Source organism: Gymnoscopelus microlampas (assembly GCF_963454915.1).
Source record: "Gymnoscopelus microlampas genome assembly, chromosome: 16".
Taxonomy (NCBI): domain Eukaryota; kingdom Metazoa; phylum Chordata; class Actinopteri; order Myctophiformes; family Myctophidae; genus Gymnoscopelus; species Gymnoscopelus microlampas.
In genome coordinates this window covers 10,829,407-10,848,574 of record NC_139953.1, presented here as the reverse complement: position 1 = coordinate 10,848,574, position 19,168 = coordinate 10,829,407, and the positions used below count along the sequence as shown (strand labels likewise).

The 19,168-nt window shown below is 41.0% G+C and overlaps 3 protein-coding genes across 6 annotated transcripts in view; all 3 read left to right on the top strand.

Annotated features, from left to right (window-relative positions):
• The window catches only part of LOC311062833 (uncharacterized protein), a gene marked incomplete at its 5' end in the record, with an annotated part of 30,170 nt that extends 29,091 nt beyond the window's left edge, over positions 1-1,079 (top strand). Inside the window, one exon of the mRNA XM_084082052.1 lies at positions 764-1,079. The remainder of the gene's footprint in view (positions 1-763) is intronic.
• A 3,615-nt stretch (positions 1,080-4,694) lies between these two features.
• LOC311062832 (proteinase-activated receptor 3-like) lies at positions 4,695-6,126 on the top strand (the record flags this gene model as incomplete). The annotated part of the gene is made up of 2 exons (XM_084082051.1): positions 4,695-5,432; positions 5,968-6,126. 2 exons carry the CDS (start codon positions 4,695-4,697, stop codon positions 6,124-6,126), a joined length of 897 nt encoding a protein of 298 aa, XP_083938177.1.
• A 3,290-nt stretch (positions 6,127-9,416) lies between these two features.
• Positions 9,417-19,168, top strand: part of senp6a (SUMO specific peptidase 6a) — a 39,926-nt gene continuing 30,174 nt past the window's right edge. For all 4 annotated transcript variants that reach the window (XM_084083522.1, XM_084083521.1, XM_084083523.1 and 1 more), the window contains exons 1-5: positions 9,417-9,476; positions 13,490-13,580; positions 14,965-15,025; positions 17,281-17,390; positions 18,382-18,498. In XM_084083522.1, the coding sequence (XP_083939648.1) occupies positions 9,446-9,476; positions 13,490-13,580; positions 14,965-15,025; positions 17,281-17,390; positions 18,382-18,498 (410 nt within the window). In that variant the 5' untranslated portion in view covers positions 9,417-9,445. The remainder of the gene's footprint in view (positions 9,477-13,489; positions 13,581-14,964; positions 15,026-17,280; positions 17,391-18,381; positions 18,499-19,168) is intronic.

The window sequence follows — 19,168 nt, the reverse complement described above, 5'->3', positions numbered from 1 at the left end:
GTTTTGACCATGATACTAAGACATTTTAAAGACCAGGAATGCATCTGTGTCATTTTAAGATTCATTTGGCTCTTCAAAAAATAGCAGATAAGCACAGAGTGCCTCGATTCAGAGACACGTCCAATAAGAAAATTAAAAGAAATACGACTGCATTCGTAACAGCGCTAGTCTAGTCAACTATAAAGTGTCACTATATGTCAGAAGAACGCTGTCTGGGGGAAGAAAAAAAAAATACATATATATATATATATATATATATATATATATATATATATATATATATATATATAAATATATATATATATATATATGCATCTTTTTTAATTCTAGCCATAAGTAAAGATATATCCCAAACAAAAACGTGGATCATGAATTAAATAATAATAATAATAATGGCTGAATGATTAAGCATCTAACTTTTAACATTGTAAACATGCTATATAATTTTTTATTGCTCAATTTGAATTGCTTGTGCACTTGGAAATATCCCACCAATTTCACATGACACATTGTCACATGTATTATTAATTAGTTTTATAGCTATACATTCTTGGAGTGAATATATAGCTTTAGATGCCTGTCAGATGGTCAGACAATGCTGCTCTGCATGTCTACGATATTACGGTACTACTACTAGGCCTACTACTACTACTACTAATAGCCTAATAATAATGACAATAATAACAATAACAATTAATAATAATATTAATAATAATAATACAAAATTAAATGTTTCTTACAATGTTGTTTTTTCCCCCCTCAGAAGTAAACTGAGACACTTGATTTCCTGCTTCCTGTCCTAACAACCAACCATGCTACTGACCAACCGACCATGCTGTCCTACTGAACAACCTACCATGCTGTCCTACTGAACAACCTACCATGCTGTCCTACTGAACAACCTACCATGCTGTCCTACTGAACAATTAGGCCAGTCAATCTAAGCCCAACCCAAAAGAAATTGCAATAGTACTGTGATATAGTTTTTATTGGTCGTAATACCCTCCTACATCATATATTAAACGTTGTGCTTCATGGATTTAGGGGAACATACTTTTCAGGTCAAAGGCAACATTTTGAGGTTTTAAGGCGGCGCAGTCTTGGTCAAATGGTGTTAAATATTGGTGGGTTTATGTGGAGTTATCCAACATATTTGGTGTCTATTCTTGGGTTCTGTGGGTCAATCTTTCCAATAAAACACTTTTTGAGAGCATATTTTAATGTCTGATGCCTGTATTTGGGGTAACAGTACCCAAACACCCATTTGTTTGCCACATTTGGCACTTACAGTTTGTGCCACACTGCTCATATGGGAGTAAAATGATCTAAACCTGGTATAAATAGTTCCTTATAGTATGGTTAGAAATATATGAGAAGTAAAATGTTCAAAAGTGTGTGCCCCCAGAGGTCAGGTTGTGAAACTGCAACTACTGAAACTGTAACCAGGCTCAATAGTTGGACAAATGACAGCCAAGTAGTCAGGGGATATTACATAAATCTTGGAATAAATAGCTAGAAAAACTAATGTTATTATTATGAGGTTATTGGGGATTGTTTGGCGACAAATTATTTGTGTTGTTAGGTGGTGGCACCGTAGCGCATACTGTAGCACCTCAGAACATGGCTCAATGGCATACTCAGCGTTGGCCTCAACAGAGACTAAAACAATTCGCATGAGACAATCTTTAGATAACATTTATTCATTTGTTTTTTGACATGTGCAAATCAAATGGAACGTGCATTGTGTGTGAGTTATGGCCAGTCAGTGAATTGTGCATAGTTGTTACCGGGAAGGGCGTGACTTTGGAGATCATCATGTCCCGTGCACGGGCAAGACACGCGGCGGGCCTGGTTGCATCAGTTGTTTACAACGAAATTTCCATCAGGGCAAATGGCACGTTGCATCATTGTCAATCGTTGTGTGAACAGTCAGTGGCTATGCTACATATTCTCTAAACAGATCGCAGATGAAATTTAGATTTCATTGTTTAATACATATTTTGAATGGCCTTGGTGTGACTTTGTATCATTACTTTCTGATGCTGCAGCAAATATCTGTGTTGCAGGTGGGGACCAAACAAGGCATCATGACATCAAGAGGGAGAAGTTCCTTCTCTTAACACTGGTCGGACGTGGGAGAATCTCTAAAGTCTTGGGTCATGAGTGAAGGGATGTTTTCCACGTCTCATTTTGAGTGGAGGTCTCAGTTCATACAGTGAATGAGGTTAACAGGAGTCACAATGAAGCAGGGAGTGGGGACACCGATCACTAAACCAAATTGTGCTACATTATTCTACTGACTATATGGCTGATGTAAAAGACTGGTCTCCAAGTACTCTTACAACACATAGCCTACTGCACGAGTATGACACAACCAGAACCTGTTTTATGCATTCACATTAGAAAGATTGACCATAACCATGCCCAACCAGGGCCTAATCTCACTGTGGACAAACCTGATATCAGATCTGAAAGACCTGCTGACTCGGTGATGCAGTGGATGTGTTGTGTATTGTTTAGTTAAAGGGATGGTGGAAGGAGGGAGGGTTGGGAAGGGATGGGAGGATGAAGGGTGGGTAAAGGGAGAAGGGTGGGGGATACGGAGTTCAATGGCGTTGATTTTGTGCTGCTTGAAATTCAGTGAAAAATCCCCAAAAGAAAGAAAGATTGACCATGGTGGTTATGAAAAACCAATGGTTAAACGCAGTAATGAATTTGGTTGATAATATGTGTGATAATTAGATATGGGTCTGGTCTATCGTGGTTGGGCTGTTTATGGTCCCGATAAAAAATCTATATTTTTTCCATGTAAATCTGGCCTGGAGTGAGCCTCTTCAGATCCTTAAACAATGAGTTATCAATTTTCCTTGGAAAAACTTCTTCAAATCATTACATTTGGGAATGATAGCAAGTCTCTAATATTCATTTCCACAAAGTCTTGTGGAGCCGGTTTGAAAATAGCAGATCTACAAGCTCACAACGCGTCGCATTGCGACGCGTTGTGAGCTTGTAGATCAGCTATTTTCAAATAGCCTAGGTATAAAATAGGGCTAAGTGGTTAATGTACTGTATGTTTTATAATGTAATCATTTATATCTGCAAAGTAACTAGCAACTAAAGTTTTCAAATAATTGTAGTGGAGTAAAAGTACAACATTTGCCTCTGAGATGTAGTGGAGTAGAAGTACAAGTATAGAGAATTGGAAATACTCCACTAAAGTCAAAATACCTCAAAATTGTACTCAAGTACAGTACTTGAGTAAACCACTGCCCGTAGCCTATATTTAGATTAGTATGCGGGAGTGGAGAGCTCTTTTGCCACGTGCAAATGTAACATGCATCGTGTGTGCATTATGGCCAGTCACCGGCCTGTGCGAGGTCGGGACCGGCGGGTGGAGATCATCTCGTCCAGGGCACAGACAAAGACACACGGTGGGCCTGGTTGCATCAGTTGTTTACCATCGAATTTCAGCCAACAATGGCCTGTTGCATCATTGTCAATTGGTGAGAACAAGTGGATGCAATCTATGACATGTTCTCTGAACAAACAAATCAAACTCCTCATACTGCTACAGGCTGCAGCAGATTACTGTATACGGGTGGGGGCCAAACAAGACATCATGACATCCAGAGGGAGAAGTTCCAGGTTCCACGCGCTTCTCTCAACACTGATTGGATGTAGGAGGATCCCTAATGTCTCGGGTCATCGTGAGTGAAGGGGTGTTTTCCACATCTCATTGTCAGTGGAGGGCTCAGTTTTTGCTCATACAGCGACAGAGGTAAACTGCATGCAGTCACAAGGATGAAGTAGGGAGCTGGGTCGTCATCAGTCACTTAACCAATTGTGCTACATTATTCTACTGAATACGTAAGTGCCCTTATTTGCGCATTTAAACATATTGTTCATATGCTGTACATGCACACTATATTATTATCTGCTTTATGGGTTGTTCCACATAACAGCCATATTGCTTATACAGTTTATTGGGTATGTGCAAAAACAGAGTAGTAATCATTTTCAATCACCTGTAAGTCAATGAGGTAATGTAAACCCATTGAAGGAGACAGTGGATCTATAGCCAAGTTAAGCTGTAAATTCACATCACCTTTCAATACGGAGATAGTGCTTGCTCACGTGAGGGAAATGGATTTCAATGACAATGCTTCCAGAGCTATTGCCCTGGAAGCATAATACTAGATTAAAGTACAGGTAGAACGGCAGTATGATAAACCACTCCAGGTACGATATATTTTTAGCTGCAGTCAGATAGTTTACCTACATAAGTTTATATTGAGCAAGGGAAGAAACGTTTTGATTATTGCTATTGGTTGTCTATTTATTGAATCCTCCATCAAGTGACAACACATAAAGTTGGTGTTTTTATGGAGAAAATAGAAAAGTTCCTGTCAGAATCCAAGAGAGAGGCAGAGAAGGCAAAGGTTTTTGAGTAAAACAGATGAAAGTGAAACTTTTCCAGTGGTATGCAACTTTTGGGGTTACATTTATATGTTCCATTAGAATATAGCCAACATGACTGCTTTAGGGGAAGTATACATTGCTGTGTCTGATAAGACCACACATGAATATCTCTCTCATGCTGAATCCAAATACTGATCAGATTGTCTATTCTTTGCCCAGACTATTGGTTATCCAGCTGCCGCTCTCCTGTGAGACCTTATACCAATCCGGCCATCATGGAGGTATTTTACATCAACTCCTCTTTGCTGTTCATCTCTCAAAGTCCCATCAACTACAGCCTTGGAGAGACGACAGAGTATGAGAAATGCAAACACATGCCAGCTCTCTTTTTGTGGTACCTGATTCTGCAGGTCATTAACATGTTGCTAGGTATTCCAGCTAACATACTGGTGCTGTGGCTCATTCACAAGAGCAAGGGGGAATCATCCACCTCGGATATTTTCATCCTCCACCTGGCGGTGCTGGACATCTTCTTCTGCCTCACCATTCCTCTGGAGCTCGCCAACAAAGTCTATCTGACGCCCAGCAGCACCTGGTACGCCCTGCGCTTCATCTACGGCGTGAAAGACTCCTCGCCGATTTTTCTTTGCTGCGTCTGCCTGGACCGCTACATGGCCGTGCTCCACCCCATCACCTTCAGTGGACTAAAGAAGGACCACCACCACAGGGCTGTCCTAGTCTCAGTCGTATGGCTTGTCACTCTGGCATATTCCGTCGCCAAGGGAGCGGACGCGATTGTCAATTCTTACAGGGTCTTCACTGCCATGATCCTAGCGGCGTTTGCCTTCATGGCGTTCTGTAACATCGCGATCCTTTGGGCACTCGGGCAGTCGGGGCCCGGGCGGGATGAGAGGCACCCTGTCAAAAAGAGAGCCTTCAAGATGGTTCTGATCATTTTGGCTATCATAATCTTTAACTACTTTCCACCTGTAGCACTATTCCCTTTCAAGCACTACTTTTCTCCTAATCTCTCAAGAACAGATTCCGACCTGCGGTGGAATCTGTCGGAGCGGTTCGTCCTAACCAGTGCGCATTAGCTACAAGTGGGCGTGCCTTCAGATCAGGAAGTGGGCCGCGCTTTACCCAATCAAATGTAGTGGGCGGGATTCACGTGTCCATCCACCATGATCCACCCTCCCCCCCTCGAAACTAGCCGAAACTAATTTAACAATAGCGTCCTCGGAGCGGACAAAACCACGGAAAGATATTCACATTTTAAATTACTCTTTCATAATAGAAACAAGTGGGCTTATAACCAAAACCATCCATGTTCTCTGGGAGAAGTGGTGTTAGTGTTCCGTGTAGAAATATTGTTAGTGGGAATGAAAACATGGTCGCACCAACCGGAAGTGATGCGCTATAGGCAGACATGAAACCGGTGTTTCCCTGCGCTCTAGTCTAACATTATACTCCTGCCAGACTCCACAGAATATCAGAAAAGCAGAGGTCGCTGTTTTTCATTTTCTGTGGGGTCTGGCTACGCGAGACTACTTTTCTCCTGATGTGTTCCGTTGCTATATTCACTATATTGCATTTGGCTTGATGGACTTCAGCAGTACCATCCAGCCTCTGCTTTATCTGTCCAAGGAGAGGTTGCCAAGGGGCTGTAGTCTATGTTGCCAAAGTAACCCAGAGTCACAGAACTAATCTGGTGAAGAGCCTATTGCTCCTGCATGAAGAACGATTGTAGATGTTGTTTTTTCTATGTTAATTACATTCAAAATGTGTCATAGATATTAAACGAATGAAAACAAGTTTATTCTTAAAGGAATAAGAAATGTACAGATGCTGAGTTATTGGCATTAGCTCTTCTGCACAGAAAATGTGAACTTGTAAAGACTATGTAGACTTTTATAGGTTGTAATGTTTTTTTCTCTGTTAAAGAAATACTAAAGAAAATATGTAAACCATTGCCTTAATTTATTAGATGTCATAAACAGCAAATACAACATGCACATTTTTTTTCTGCCACCACATGTTAAAGAGTGTATAAAAGCAACTTCATATCATTAAAATCTATGTGCTGTACCGGTGGTGTGTCCCTCCATCTGAGCCTTCATATCCTTGCCTGCATCTTGGGTGTTTTTTAAGAGAGGATGACATTTTCTTTGGTGTGGAACAGTTCATGTCGTTTCAGGTGGTCAGATCTGCTGAAACACAAAAGAGCCATACTCCTCCACGCTGTGAGTCCTCAGGTGCAGTTTGAGGCTGTCAGCAACCACTGGTGGCAAGTAACTAAGAACATTCACCATAATTGACATAATTTTCTTCAATTAGACAGGTGGTCAGACCTGCTGAAACACATAAGAGACATTATCCTCCCCTGTATGAGTCGTCAGGTGCAGTTTGAGGCTGCTAGCAACCACTGGTGACTACTAAGAACATTTACCATAATTGCCATAATTGTCTTTAATTAAATGTGGCACAGCTAGAAATGCATGTGTCTATATGCCGCCCTCACTTATAGGAGTAATTGGACAAAGTAAGGGTCCCCAAACAGGTACAGGCTCAGAATAATCAGAACCAGAGGCTGATGTAACAAGAGTGTCATGTTTACTCCACAGAAGTAATAACAAAATACAGAACCAATAAGTCAGAGAAAAAAGGAAAAGAAAAGACACTTATTTTATTCAAATGTTATTTTATAATGTGTTTTTTGCTCTGTATCCTGAATAGGTGTTTCCTAACGGTTAACCTATACATTGTTATGGAGATATAGGTGTTTTAATTTCTTACATTTTTTCTTTCTTCATTTCTTCTGAATTAAAATATCTTTTTATAATGTGTTTCTTTTGGTCAATGTAAAGTACATTGAATTACCTTGTATAATTGTGCTATATATCAATACTTTTCCCTTCCCTTGCCTTACTCAAGTAGGCTACTTTTACTTTAGTACAGTTGTGAAGTATGTTTACTTAAGTATTTATTTCCATTTTTAAGACTTTATACTTACACTCCACTACATCTCAGAGGCTAATATTGCACCTTTTACTCCACTGCTATACTATTGGACATCTTTAGTTATTAGTTTGCAAAACTTTTGAATAGCAGATCAACAAGCTCACAACATGTTGCATCGCAACGCGTTGTGAGTTAGAACTCATCTAGGGATGAGTGCTAGTAGTAATAGTCAGTCACACTCACACACTATTTTTGGTACACAGCAAAATCTCCATGGTTAGTTGTTTATCCATTTCAGTCTCAGTTAATTTAACACTGGTGATTTTACTGTGTAAGCATTTCATATTGTTCTTACAATCAAGGTCCAAGTTGTTCTATCTGTAGAAGCAACATTGGGAGACCACTACAGGAGGCCATAACTAATGTAGAATACAGTAGAGTAGAGTAGTAGTAATATATAACAAACACGTTGCCTCTCTGGATCAGACGAACAGCGCCATCTAGCGATTGATATTATGATCGCCTATTCGTGCAATTTAAAAGAGCCACAAAACATACAAAAGCATTACTCACGGCATGCCAGGCGATTATAAACATACATAAGTAAAAGTATCAATACTGCATTGAATGTAGAAATACTCTGTTACAAGTAGGCGTCCGGAATTCAACATTTTGTCAAGTAAAAGTACAAAAGTATTGGTATCAAAATGTACTTAAAGTACCAAAAGTAGGCTGCTCATTATGAAGAATGTCCCATTTCAAGTCTAAAAATCTTTTGAAAATAGCAGACCTACAAGGTCACATTGTGATCTTGTAGATCGGCTATTTTCAAATGGCCGAAATGGTTCATGTAAGCTTTGTAATAATAATCTAAATGTACAAAGTAACTAGTAACTAAAGTTGTCAAATAAGACCTTCTTGATTCTTGAAAGTGGTTAAAGTGGCACCAACTAAACTTCTCTTAATTAGTTTTCTAATTAATTAATTAATTAATTAGTTTTCTAATTAAGTGTTACCCCCCTACAGGTCTCGTGCGCGCCGGAGAGGACGCACGAGCGGTCCATGAGCAGCACGCGCTCGCGCACCGTCCTCGTCGTCATCATCATCATCACCACCAGCGTTGCCATGTCCGCTTCTTATAAGCGACTTCGGGCTTCTTTTTCTGTAAAGTCGCTTGTAAAAATTGGTAGTTGCTGGTTGCGGTTTCCTAAACGTTGTTTAAACCAGTGGTTCTCAAAAAACTGTATTTGTTCGTGTGCACCCCCTAGAAGATTTGTGTTTAAAAATATCCCCAAATTACCTTCTTTTTTTTTTGAATCTGCTATTTTCAAATTGCCGTAGCCTAGTCACTTCTTTTGGGCTTGTTTTCATAGGCCTAGGGCATGCAACAAAAATGTGGAATGCCTTACCAAAAGCAGTGAAGGAGAGTAAAACCTAGCCTTAGAATGTATGTGATCTTACTTACATTTCATGTATTCCAAATGTATTTGGAATACATGAAATGTATGTAAGATCACATACATTCTAGGGCTAAAACCCTATACTCTCTTTCAAAACTGCCCTAAAAGAGTACCTACAGTTGGCTGCAATTCGAAACTGGCCCCTGTAAAAGTCATAACCAACCCCCCCTCTCTTTTTCTTGAACTTTTTACTGTACATATTTTTGTTTTTCTTATTTTTCAATTTGTAATAATAAATAATAATAATAATAACAATAATAATAATAATAATAATAATAATAGCTTGTAAACTGTTTATATGATGTTCTGCATAATAGCATATATCTGTCTGTATTAATGTCACTATGAATTGAGTACATATAAGGATCCCATTTGAAACAACTTAAGCTATTTGGGCTTTCATGGGCTTTTTAATGCTATTTAGTTGGCCTTGTATTTAAACTGTACTTTCATGTGCTTTTTTTTCTGCAAACTTCTAAATACATTATTCAATCAATCAATCAATCAACCAAATCCTGGCTGCTTGTTTCTCTCGCAAAACCTGGTAACCCCGATCATCGCCCTCCACCTCCTCAGTCGTACAGGAACATGATGATGGAGTAAACATGGCTCACAATAGAAGCTCTTTCTTTGAAGGTAAGAAGGCAACAGACAGTACAACAGACAGACAGGCATTGCAGGCAGGCTCGGTCGGCCACACGGCAACCCGACGGCACCGACCCTCTTTTAACACCCAGCAAACCAACTGAACGTTTTCTGTTCGCTTCAACAACAAACAAAAAGAAATGTGTGTTTGGGTCCAAACGGGAGTGTTGGCTAAGCTAAGCTAAGCTAAGCTAGCGTTAGCCCCCTAGATAGCGTTGACTTGAACGCGTAATGCACTGCTCCTTCCTCCTCCTCCTCCTCACCACCCCGGGGTCCAGTCGATATTATTATCAACGACGCCGGCTTGACCGCCATGTTAGGCTCGTTATGCGTGAAGGAGGAGGAGGAGGAGGAGGAGGCCAAAGGCACTTCGAGCAAGGCATTTAAAAGGAGGGTGAAATGTTGAGTGAAAAAAAAGGACTGGCCTCGCTAAGTGCTGTGCTCGCTGTCATTAGCGCTGACGTTAGCTAACTGGTTGTCTGGCTGTAGACACAGGGCCTTCCTGTCTCCCTAGCTCTGCTTCTATGCAAGCTAACGTCATGTATTATAGCAGGGTAATAGCAGTGTTTTCCCCAAAGATTTTCATGGAAAATTGATACGTGTTAAGGCCGCAGCGCGGACCCCCCCTTTTGAATTGACTTGGAGACCCCAATGAGATCAGATCCTAGTCATTAGATTAAGTACTGAGTCCCACACACAACTGTCTACTGTAGGTTGTGCTGAGAGAAAGCTAACAGTCATTCTTACACAGTGCATTCTCTCATTGGATTGCCTTCTTTCTAGTTGGTGAAATTATAGTGAAATTGACCACGTAAAACATGGCGTCCCTATTTTGTGATTGTCATGGGGGGGGGGGGGGGGGGCAGATCTACAAGCTCACAGTGCATTGCATCTCGATCTGTGAGCTAATTGTAGATTGGCTATTTTAGCTATTTTTAACAATGCCTTAAGTGGCAAGTGTTACTAATCTTTTCTGGGGACCCCCCTCAAGGACCCCTGGGGGTCCCAAAGGGCCCAGACTACACTGAGAACCACTAGTGTATACACACAGTTTACAACCTGAGCTTGTTTAATATAAAGCATATATACAATGCTAATCCACAGTTCCCATATTAGTCCTAAAGTCCATTTCAGTGCCGTAGGCTGGCTAATGGATAGGTTTGCTAACTTCACGCACCGCATATCATATGTAACCAAAACTATATTAAAAAATCCATAGTGTTATGGGTCCATTTGGTTGAATTTTGTACACTCTCAGTCTCAGTGTTACAAATGGATAACTGGCCCGAAGACCAATGTTAATGCAAGGATGCACAGTGACAGAACTGCATGTCGTCTGTGCTACTATTGTATTGCTTGCTTACAACTGCAGACATTCACCCATATACAGTAATAGTGAGTGATGAGTTTTTACTGTTTAGAATGCCTTACTAATATGTGATTCACATGATATTCATTAAATAGAAGGAGGAGGAGCCTTTTCACACATGGCCCCTCAAAGCTTGAAAAAGAGTGCCTAAATGTCATTTTAATAGACATAAATGCACAACGTTACGGCTTAAGTAATTACCTTCGCTACAGTCTATGTCTACACCATCATAGCTGAAGTCTGTACCTACAAACTCCATTCTGAACAGGATAGGTTCCCCGTAGCCTACTACATCAGATTATAGTATACTGGCTGCATGTTCTACTGCATAATACTAGTTTGAATTGACCTAATGTAGCCATAGATCAAGGCAGGTAATGATGTAGATAAAACAAAGCTGCAGTTACAGTGTTGGTAAGTGCTATGGATTTGTACCACCATAACATACACAGTATGAAAGCCCTCTTTCAGCTACGACTCTGATTACACAAGTTGCACTCCCTCACCATACTGTAGCGGCATGGGGTAATAGACATACACTGGTAGCCATTGAAGAAGTCCATTTAGAAAGTGCATTTATCCGCGGCATCTGTGCCACATTTACACTGTATAAAATAAAACTCCACCGACGTCGGTGCCTTCTGAAGGAGTAGATGAAGCAGGCCTGAATATTTCAAGTATGCAGTAAAAACTGACATCTAACAGTAGCTATAGCTGTATGTAGGGTAGGGATTACTATACGTTGTTATACATTTGAAGCCAGGAACACCTCTGTGTCACATTGGCTGTTGCTATATATATATATAACATTTTTTTGGTTGAAATTCTTGATTTCAAATCTGGTCAGGATTTAGAAGGCGTTGTTACAATCGGCCTCAGGTCTAAATGGGCTAGAGGACTAAACTGCTGGCCTATGGACAGGACTGGTTGATGTTTATACCTTCGAGTTTTATATTACGTTTCTGACAACACGGTGACAATTATTAAATAGACCCACAATGGATAGTTTAGCTTCTAGATACAAATAGATTGCATGGCCTATTTTACCGGTCTTGGATGTAGACTCGTATCTGATATGCACTATGCAGCGTTGTAAACGTTTTCTTGGACTTCTGAAAACGGCCTCATGAAATGTCATGACGTGACAAATCTTTAATTTCAATGCAACTTTCGCATTGGTCCCTGCTAACATGAGAGGCCAACTGCAATGACGACATAAGGCGGCAGTAGGTCTCACACACAGAGCACGTCTTTTAAAGTAATGAGAATCATCAGAGTATATGTTTGTAGGGATTACCAGCAGTAAATATAAAAAGATGTTATCTATTTTCACATTGTGGCTCTGCAGGAGAATCTCGAAAACCACTGGACCGATCAGCACCATATTTCTTGTGCACATTGCTAGTAGGCCACACTATACTTTAATGTTATCATGTACCGTAAGTCTCTGATCTGGCTGACACTATGCCAAAATTTGGAGCCATACGTTATAGATATGTAATAAACAACTGATGTCATAGATAATTAATGTCACAGGCTGGCCACATTATTCAACTTTTTCAATTTATTTGCACAATTATATAGAAGACAGAAACAAACTGATACATTTTTCTTTAAAGTATTTTGGGCAGAAGCTGCTTATCACAAAGCTTTCACCTTTTACCATCTGAGAAACCAATTAACGTGTGTGTGTGTTCCATTTACCATTGAAGTAACAGGATCAAGCACCACATTTCAATATAAGCACTTATTTTATTTTATTTCTGAATCTTTGCTATTGTCAACACGAGCGTAATTACTACCAGAGTGGCATGGTGACCACAAAATATAGCTTAGTTTGAAGTGAACCAGCCATTTTGGAATGCTAACAGCTGTTGATGCGAAATTGCAGCTTTATCAGCCATCCTAGCTGTTTTTTAAACTGCGTATTGTACACATTCAGCTGGCAGTGTTCTGCAGTCAGAGCCAAGCAGGGTTGTTTGAACATTCCAAACATAGTGTCACAAGGAAATAACCCCAAAGGGGCGGCACTGGCACAGGAGGTATAGCGGCCGTCTGGGAGCCAGAAGTTTTCTGGTTCAATCCCTGGCTCTTCCTGGCTTTGAGTCAAAGTGTCCTTGAGCAAGACACTGAACCCCTAACTGCTACCGATGAGACGGTTCATACCGTGCCTGGTTGCCTCTGCCATCGGTGTGTCAGTGAATGGGTGAATGTAATGCACATTGTAGAATGCTTTGGATGAGTTGTATGCTGTATCATGTTTCTAGAGTAGCCAATAGCCATATATTTTTTGTTTTGTTTCAGACAACACCAAGTCGTGATTCCCTATGTACTAATGATCGCATTGCTAATTTGATAGATAGACGCTTAATTAAACCCCTCACGAGTAGTGGTGGGGTTTTCAGGCATAATACAGCATACATTCATTATATGAGTAAACAATATATTTAACATGACATGCATAACTCAAACTATTATTTATTAGTCCTAGATTATATCATACATACTGTATAAAAACCTTTATTTGAGCTGATGACCCATTGTCATCTGCTGTGTCATGGATCCTCTTGAACTGACCTGAGTTAATCCTGTATGTTCTTCTCCTTATTCATTCATAATGCTGTTCTCATGGAAGCTCTGGACAGAACTGAGGGGAGGCGAGGTGGAGGCTACAAGCACACCTGGGGTTATTCCCTCTCCAATGACAGCGAGGAGACCAGACATGAGTAAGTACTTATGTAGCCCTTATTTTCTGCACCAACCTCTAAAATGCGCATATATATATATATATACATACACACACACACACACACACACACACACACACACACACACACACACACACACACACACACACACACACACACACACACACACACACACACACACACACACACACACACCCAACCACTGTGATCTTTCTCTCACTCATAACACGGAGTATACACACACACACACACACCGTCACACCGCCGCCCCCCCAGCGTGCATTCACTTGCTTTCCACGTACAGTGCATCCATAAATACTTGTTCTGTGATGTTGAATGTGTATGCCCTCATTTCACTCGGATCCTATTTTGTCCCCTCAACCGTCCAATTGATCTGTGCTAGAGAGACACGTACAGAATTCATCATGTGCGCTGTGTGTCTGTGTGCATGCTAGGGTTTCTTTTTTTATTGTCATCGCTCTATGAATTTCCACCATGAACACAAAGCAAAGGGCTGCGATACCAGAATGGCTCACGGAGCTGGAAAGTTGAGGCAGCAGAGCACAAGACCCTTTTTCACAAGCCTGACAGACATTCTTCTGCTTCAGGCTGTGCACACACAAAGTACATGTCAGATTTTCAGCCTGCTGGTTTTAATTGTTCAACAGTGTAAATGTGCCAGATGCACGTCTCCTTAGTGTTGTGTTGCATGTCACCTCAATGGCAGTGCCGATGTTTTGCCATAAGTCTGTCTTTGGAAAGTACCTTGTAGGGATGTAAGCAAATTTGCAAGACATTTAATTGCGCGATCGATGAATTGAAAAAGGAATCGCAATATAGTATGTAATCTAATTTTGAGTTTGCTTGATAACCGCATGCAACGTCGTAGTATGGATTATAGATGAGGCTTTAGCAGGTTTGTGAATGTAGCAGTGCACTGGTACGGAATCTTCTTTTTCTTTATTTTTTAAGAACCGTGAGAAAATCATATTGTGAACCCAGTAACGCTGAGTTGAGTGAATGGTTACATCCCTACTACCGTGGCTTGTATTCAGTAGTACCTGCGTACCTATTATCTCTGGTCAGAGCACTCACAGATCCCTCATACTGACCATATTTGCTCAGAGCAGATATATAATCAAAAGAGTGAACATTTAGTTTGACCACATCTCATGTCGCGATCGCAATATCCAACCAGTTTATCACACATGGCCTGTGTTCACCATATCACGCATACACTCGAGAATTGCGGCATTCCTATTTCCTACCTACAATACATGTGACGACGATGGTGATGCATACTAGTGAGGTCAAGGTTAATGCAGAATGTACACATTTAGTATATTGGCACCCCCGCCCATCTTTCCTTTTCCTCTCCTCTCCTCTTTGTCCTTCTCTCCAGCTTGTCGGTGATGACCATGGAGGAGGTGGAGCGACAGCAGACCTCCCCTGAGGGGAAGAAGGTACAGGCTACCTCCTTCTCTTCTTCTCCCCAAAGATCTGTTCAACGTTCTGCCTCGTGGCTGGCTGCTGCTCTTCTCTCTGCTTGCTGTCATTATTCTTTTTCCTATTCTTTCCTTCGACCCATCGCTAAGGTTTCTTTGGTTTCTCTCTCCAACCAGCCGTCTTCTTCTCTACCACAGGGGTTCTCAACCTTTTCAGGCCGTGACCAGGGTTGCCAGATCTGCTTATTAAAATTTCCCCGCAAGATTTTATTTGAAAATAGCCGATCTACAAGCTCACAACGCGATGCGTTGTAAGCTTGTAGATCTGCTATTTTCAAATAGCTGATGTATATGTTAAAGTGCTCATGTGGCCCATAGTCGCTTCTTTTGGGTGGTTTTCCTAGACCTGGTTGCTTGTTTCTCTCACAGAATCTGGCAACACTGGCCCCCATAATAATCATATTTGAACTGGGGACCCCGCACCCTGACAAGCACTTGGAATTGTAGGAGTTGAGGCGTTACATTTTGTTTGACTCGGTTCCACAGATAAATATTGTGAAAAGGCGTTGTGAGCTTGTAAATCGGCTATTTTCCAAAATCTATTCATTATTTGACAATTTGGCCAATGTTTGACTAGTTTTTACAGTATACTTTTGATGCAGTAATGGTATTTCCCCCCCCCCCCCTTTTTTTTGGGGGCGGTATTAAAAAGGTCTTAAAAGTCCGTAAATTAACCACTTCACTGTCATGTGGGAACCCCCCTCCTGGGGGTCTCGACCCACATGTTGAGAACCACAGCTCTTGTCTTCTTCATTCACTTCCTTGCGCCGTTTTTAATCCACCCTTCCATTATCCCTCTTTCTCCCCTCGTTTATTCTCCTCTCCTCTTAGTCTCTCTATCTGCTGCTACTGTACCTGTCCACCCCCCTCCCCCCCTCTCTTCCATGACTCACATCCCGGGGTGGGGGGGTGGGGGGGCGCTCCTCTATGGATTGTAATCTGTGCCAACCGCATCATTGGCATCTGGTGTCACGGGGCAATTGCACCCTGGAGGTCCAATGCACAGCTGGTAGCACTGGCTAGGGGAGTCATCCTCTATGGGGGTTGTCCTTGTGGTTCACGAGGTGGGGGGGGGGGGGGGGGGGCGCATGTGGCAATTTGGGAGTGGGATCACATTGTATTCCATTTATGTTTTCATTACATTTTACGCTAGGAGTGTAGCATAGCAGCCCAATGTCTTTTAAGAGTCAAATCTTCTTTAAAGGACCATACCGGTGGTCTGGCTTGTCTAGCGACTCACGGTGTACTTGACATAATGGCTAACCATTTTTCCCCATACTTCCGTTTACTTTTTTCTCTCTCTCTCTCTCTCTCTCTCTCGTAAGCCATTGGATTAAATTCATTTCAGTATGAAAATCAACATGAAACTAGGGGGACCTCAGAGTTACAGCAGGGGGGCGTCAAGTATTTGTGTGATGGGAACCACTTAAACCACATATACCCTAGCTTCCCTATTCTGGGGGGAAAATAGCAGATCTTCAAGCTCACAACACTGCAATGCGTTGTGAGCTTGTAGATCGGCTATTTTAGGCAAAGAGGTTTGATGTAGAGGGGGGGAAAAAAAGAAGACCAAATACTGAGCCAAAGGTCAAGCTTACTAAGTATGGGTTTAAGTGGTTAAATGTCTGAAAATACACATTGACATGAATCCAACACTGATGACAGTGCTGTCAAACAAGTCTATGAATCTATCAATGAAAACTATGAAAAAAGTTTTATCTGCAACACCATTTTATACAATATGTGGTTGGGGTCCCCTGCTTCATCTCTCTCTCAGCTAAGGGGTCCTTAGCCTGAAAAAAACGTTGAAGACCCCTGCATTAGTGTTATGATCCTCTAAGCCTCAAAAGACAAACACATTTTTTTATATGATATCAAATGCACAAGTGCAAGTGTGTGGATCGAGCTGTTGCAGTTGTCCCACTTTTTACAAAGGAAATCTACTAGTTGTTTGGAAGCCATTTAGAAATGTGATTGCTCTGTTGTATGGCACTGGGAAATGAATCGACTGCAGTGGTCCAGGATGAATCCACGAACGCAGACTTATACCAGGAAACGATGTGGTTTCCTGCATAATAACGGCTTTACTCAGTTTATCACACTGTATATTATATTAAACAGATGTGCTGCTCTAACCGTAATGCTTCCTTTCCAAGCAGATGCCTCCGCCGTGTAAATAATCTGTTGTGTCTCTCTCTCTCTCTCTCTGCCAGTCTCCATCCCTTAGGCACTTCTTGTCGTCGGATCCCTTGAGAACGTATGAAAGCAGGACAAACAATCACAATAGGCCTCTCAACAAACTAGCACCTGGCAAGAGACTCGGGTATGACACGCTAAGGATTGCCTAGACCTGTGTTTGTTGCTGTTCACACGTCATCATGGATTACTGTTCTCAGTCGCCACGACTGGTTTCAGCCATTTGGATTCCATAGAAGCCAGCATGTCTATTATGGAATGGAAGCATGTTGCGCAGCGAAAATAGCCGATCTACAAGCTCGAACTTGTAGATCGGCTATTTTCGCTGCGCAACATGCTGTTTTTCGGTCATCATTTTAAGATTAGAGCATTTGAAGTGGTCAAACTAGCAATCTGTTCAGAAGCATCTTCCATAGAATGTTAATAGTCTCTGATATTTCATATAAAAGCCTCAGTCAGCCTCAGATTTCTTCACCTGGTAACAATATTACTAAAACATCATAAATGTTCCATATTGTGTTAATTGTTTAGGAATCGGCGCTAGTGTGGGGGGAGGGCTCCTTTCATAATGTTTCACAAATCGCACATTAGGACTTGGTCATACAAACAGTTTCAGTCGTGAGATTTTATTTTTGCTTTAATCCATGCATCACACACGTCTTACATTTCTTCTTTTTTGAGATAGTGTGTAGCCGATCGCTACAAGTGTAAGGATGGTGAAAGGGAGGACCCTGTTGGCAGTCAATGAGCATCAACATGACTTCATTTGTGTGCTCAAAAATGAAGAAGTTAACCACTCCAACAACCCTAGCATCCTTATTCTGGGGAAAACATTTGCCAAACATGGCAGATCTACAAGTTCAGTGTATCGCGTTGCAACATGTTGTGAGCTTGCAGGTCACCTATTTTTGGTAATGAGATTTGGTGTAGAGGGAAATAAAGCGCAGATCAAGTACAGTGCGAACTCGGGTCAAGTTTACTAAGCACAGAGTGGTTAAATGTTTATGGGTCTGGGAGGGAACATTTTCACATAAATGTCCCAAAAGTATGGAAAGAAATGTTTTTCTGTTGTGAATATATCAGCTGTGTTTGACAGACCATTTGTTCCTCTTTTGCAGTGATCTCCCAGAACCAACTATCCCTAACAGAACCAACTATTGCATCGTCAGTCACACGCCAGCAGTAGTCCTACAAGGACGCAGCTTTCAGCACACAATAAGGAAACCAGTCCAAAGGTGAAAATGCAGGTCACTCGGAGTCGGGTTCAATCTGTGGGTTTGTGTTTTGGGTTGTACATGTATATTGGCCATCAGCATCTGACTTAAAAGTTAGAGTGAAATCACATCCACATTATTTGCCTATATAGGCTACTGCATCAGAAACCATGCAGTCTCATGATCTGGTTATGTTGGTTGTGGCACATATTTTGAGTATTCAGTGTTTCCCCTATATGCAGTGGTGGAAAAAGTACTCAAATTCTTTACTTAAGTAAAAGTACCAATACTGCAATATAAAAATACTCTGTTACAAGTAAAAGTCCAGAATAAAAAATGTACTTGAGTAAAAGTACAAAAGTATTGGCATCAAAATGTACTTAAAGTACCAAAAGTAAAAGTACTAAATATTTGAAAATAGCCGATCTACAAGCTCACAACGCGTCGCGATGCGACGCGTTGTGAGCTTGTAGATCTGCTATTTTCAAATAGCCTAGGTATAAAATAGAGTTAAAGTGGTTAATGTATGTTTCATAATGTCATAATTTTTATCTGAAAAGTAACTAGTAACTAAAGTTTTCAAATAATTGTAGTGGAGTAAAAGTACATTATTTGCCTCTGAGATGTAGTTGAGTATAAGTGAAAGCATTGGAAATTGGAAATACTCAAGTAAAGTACAAATACCTCAAAA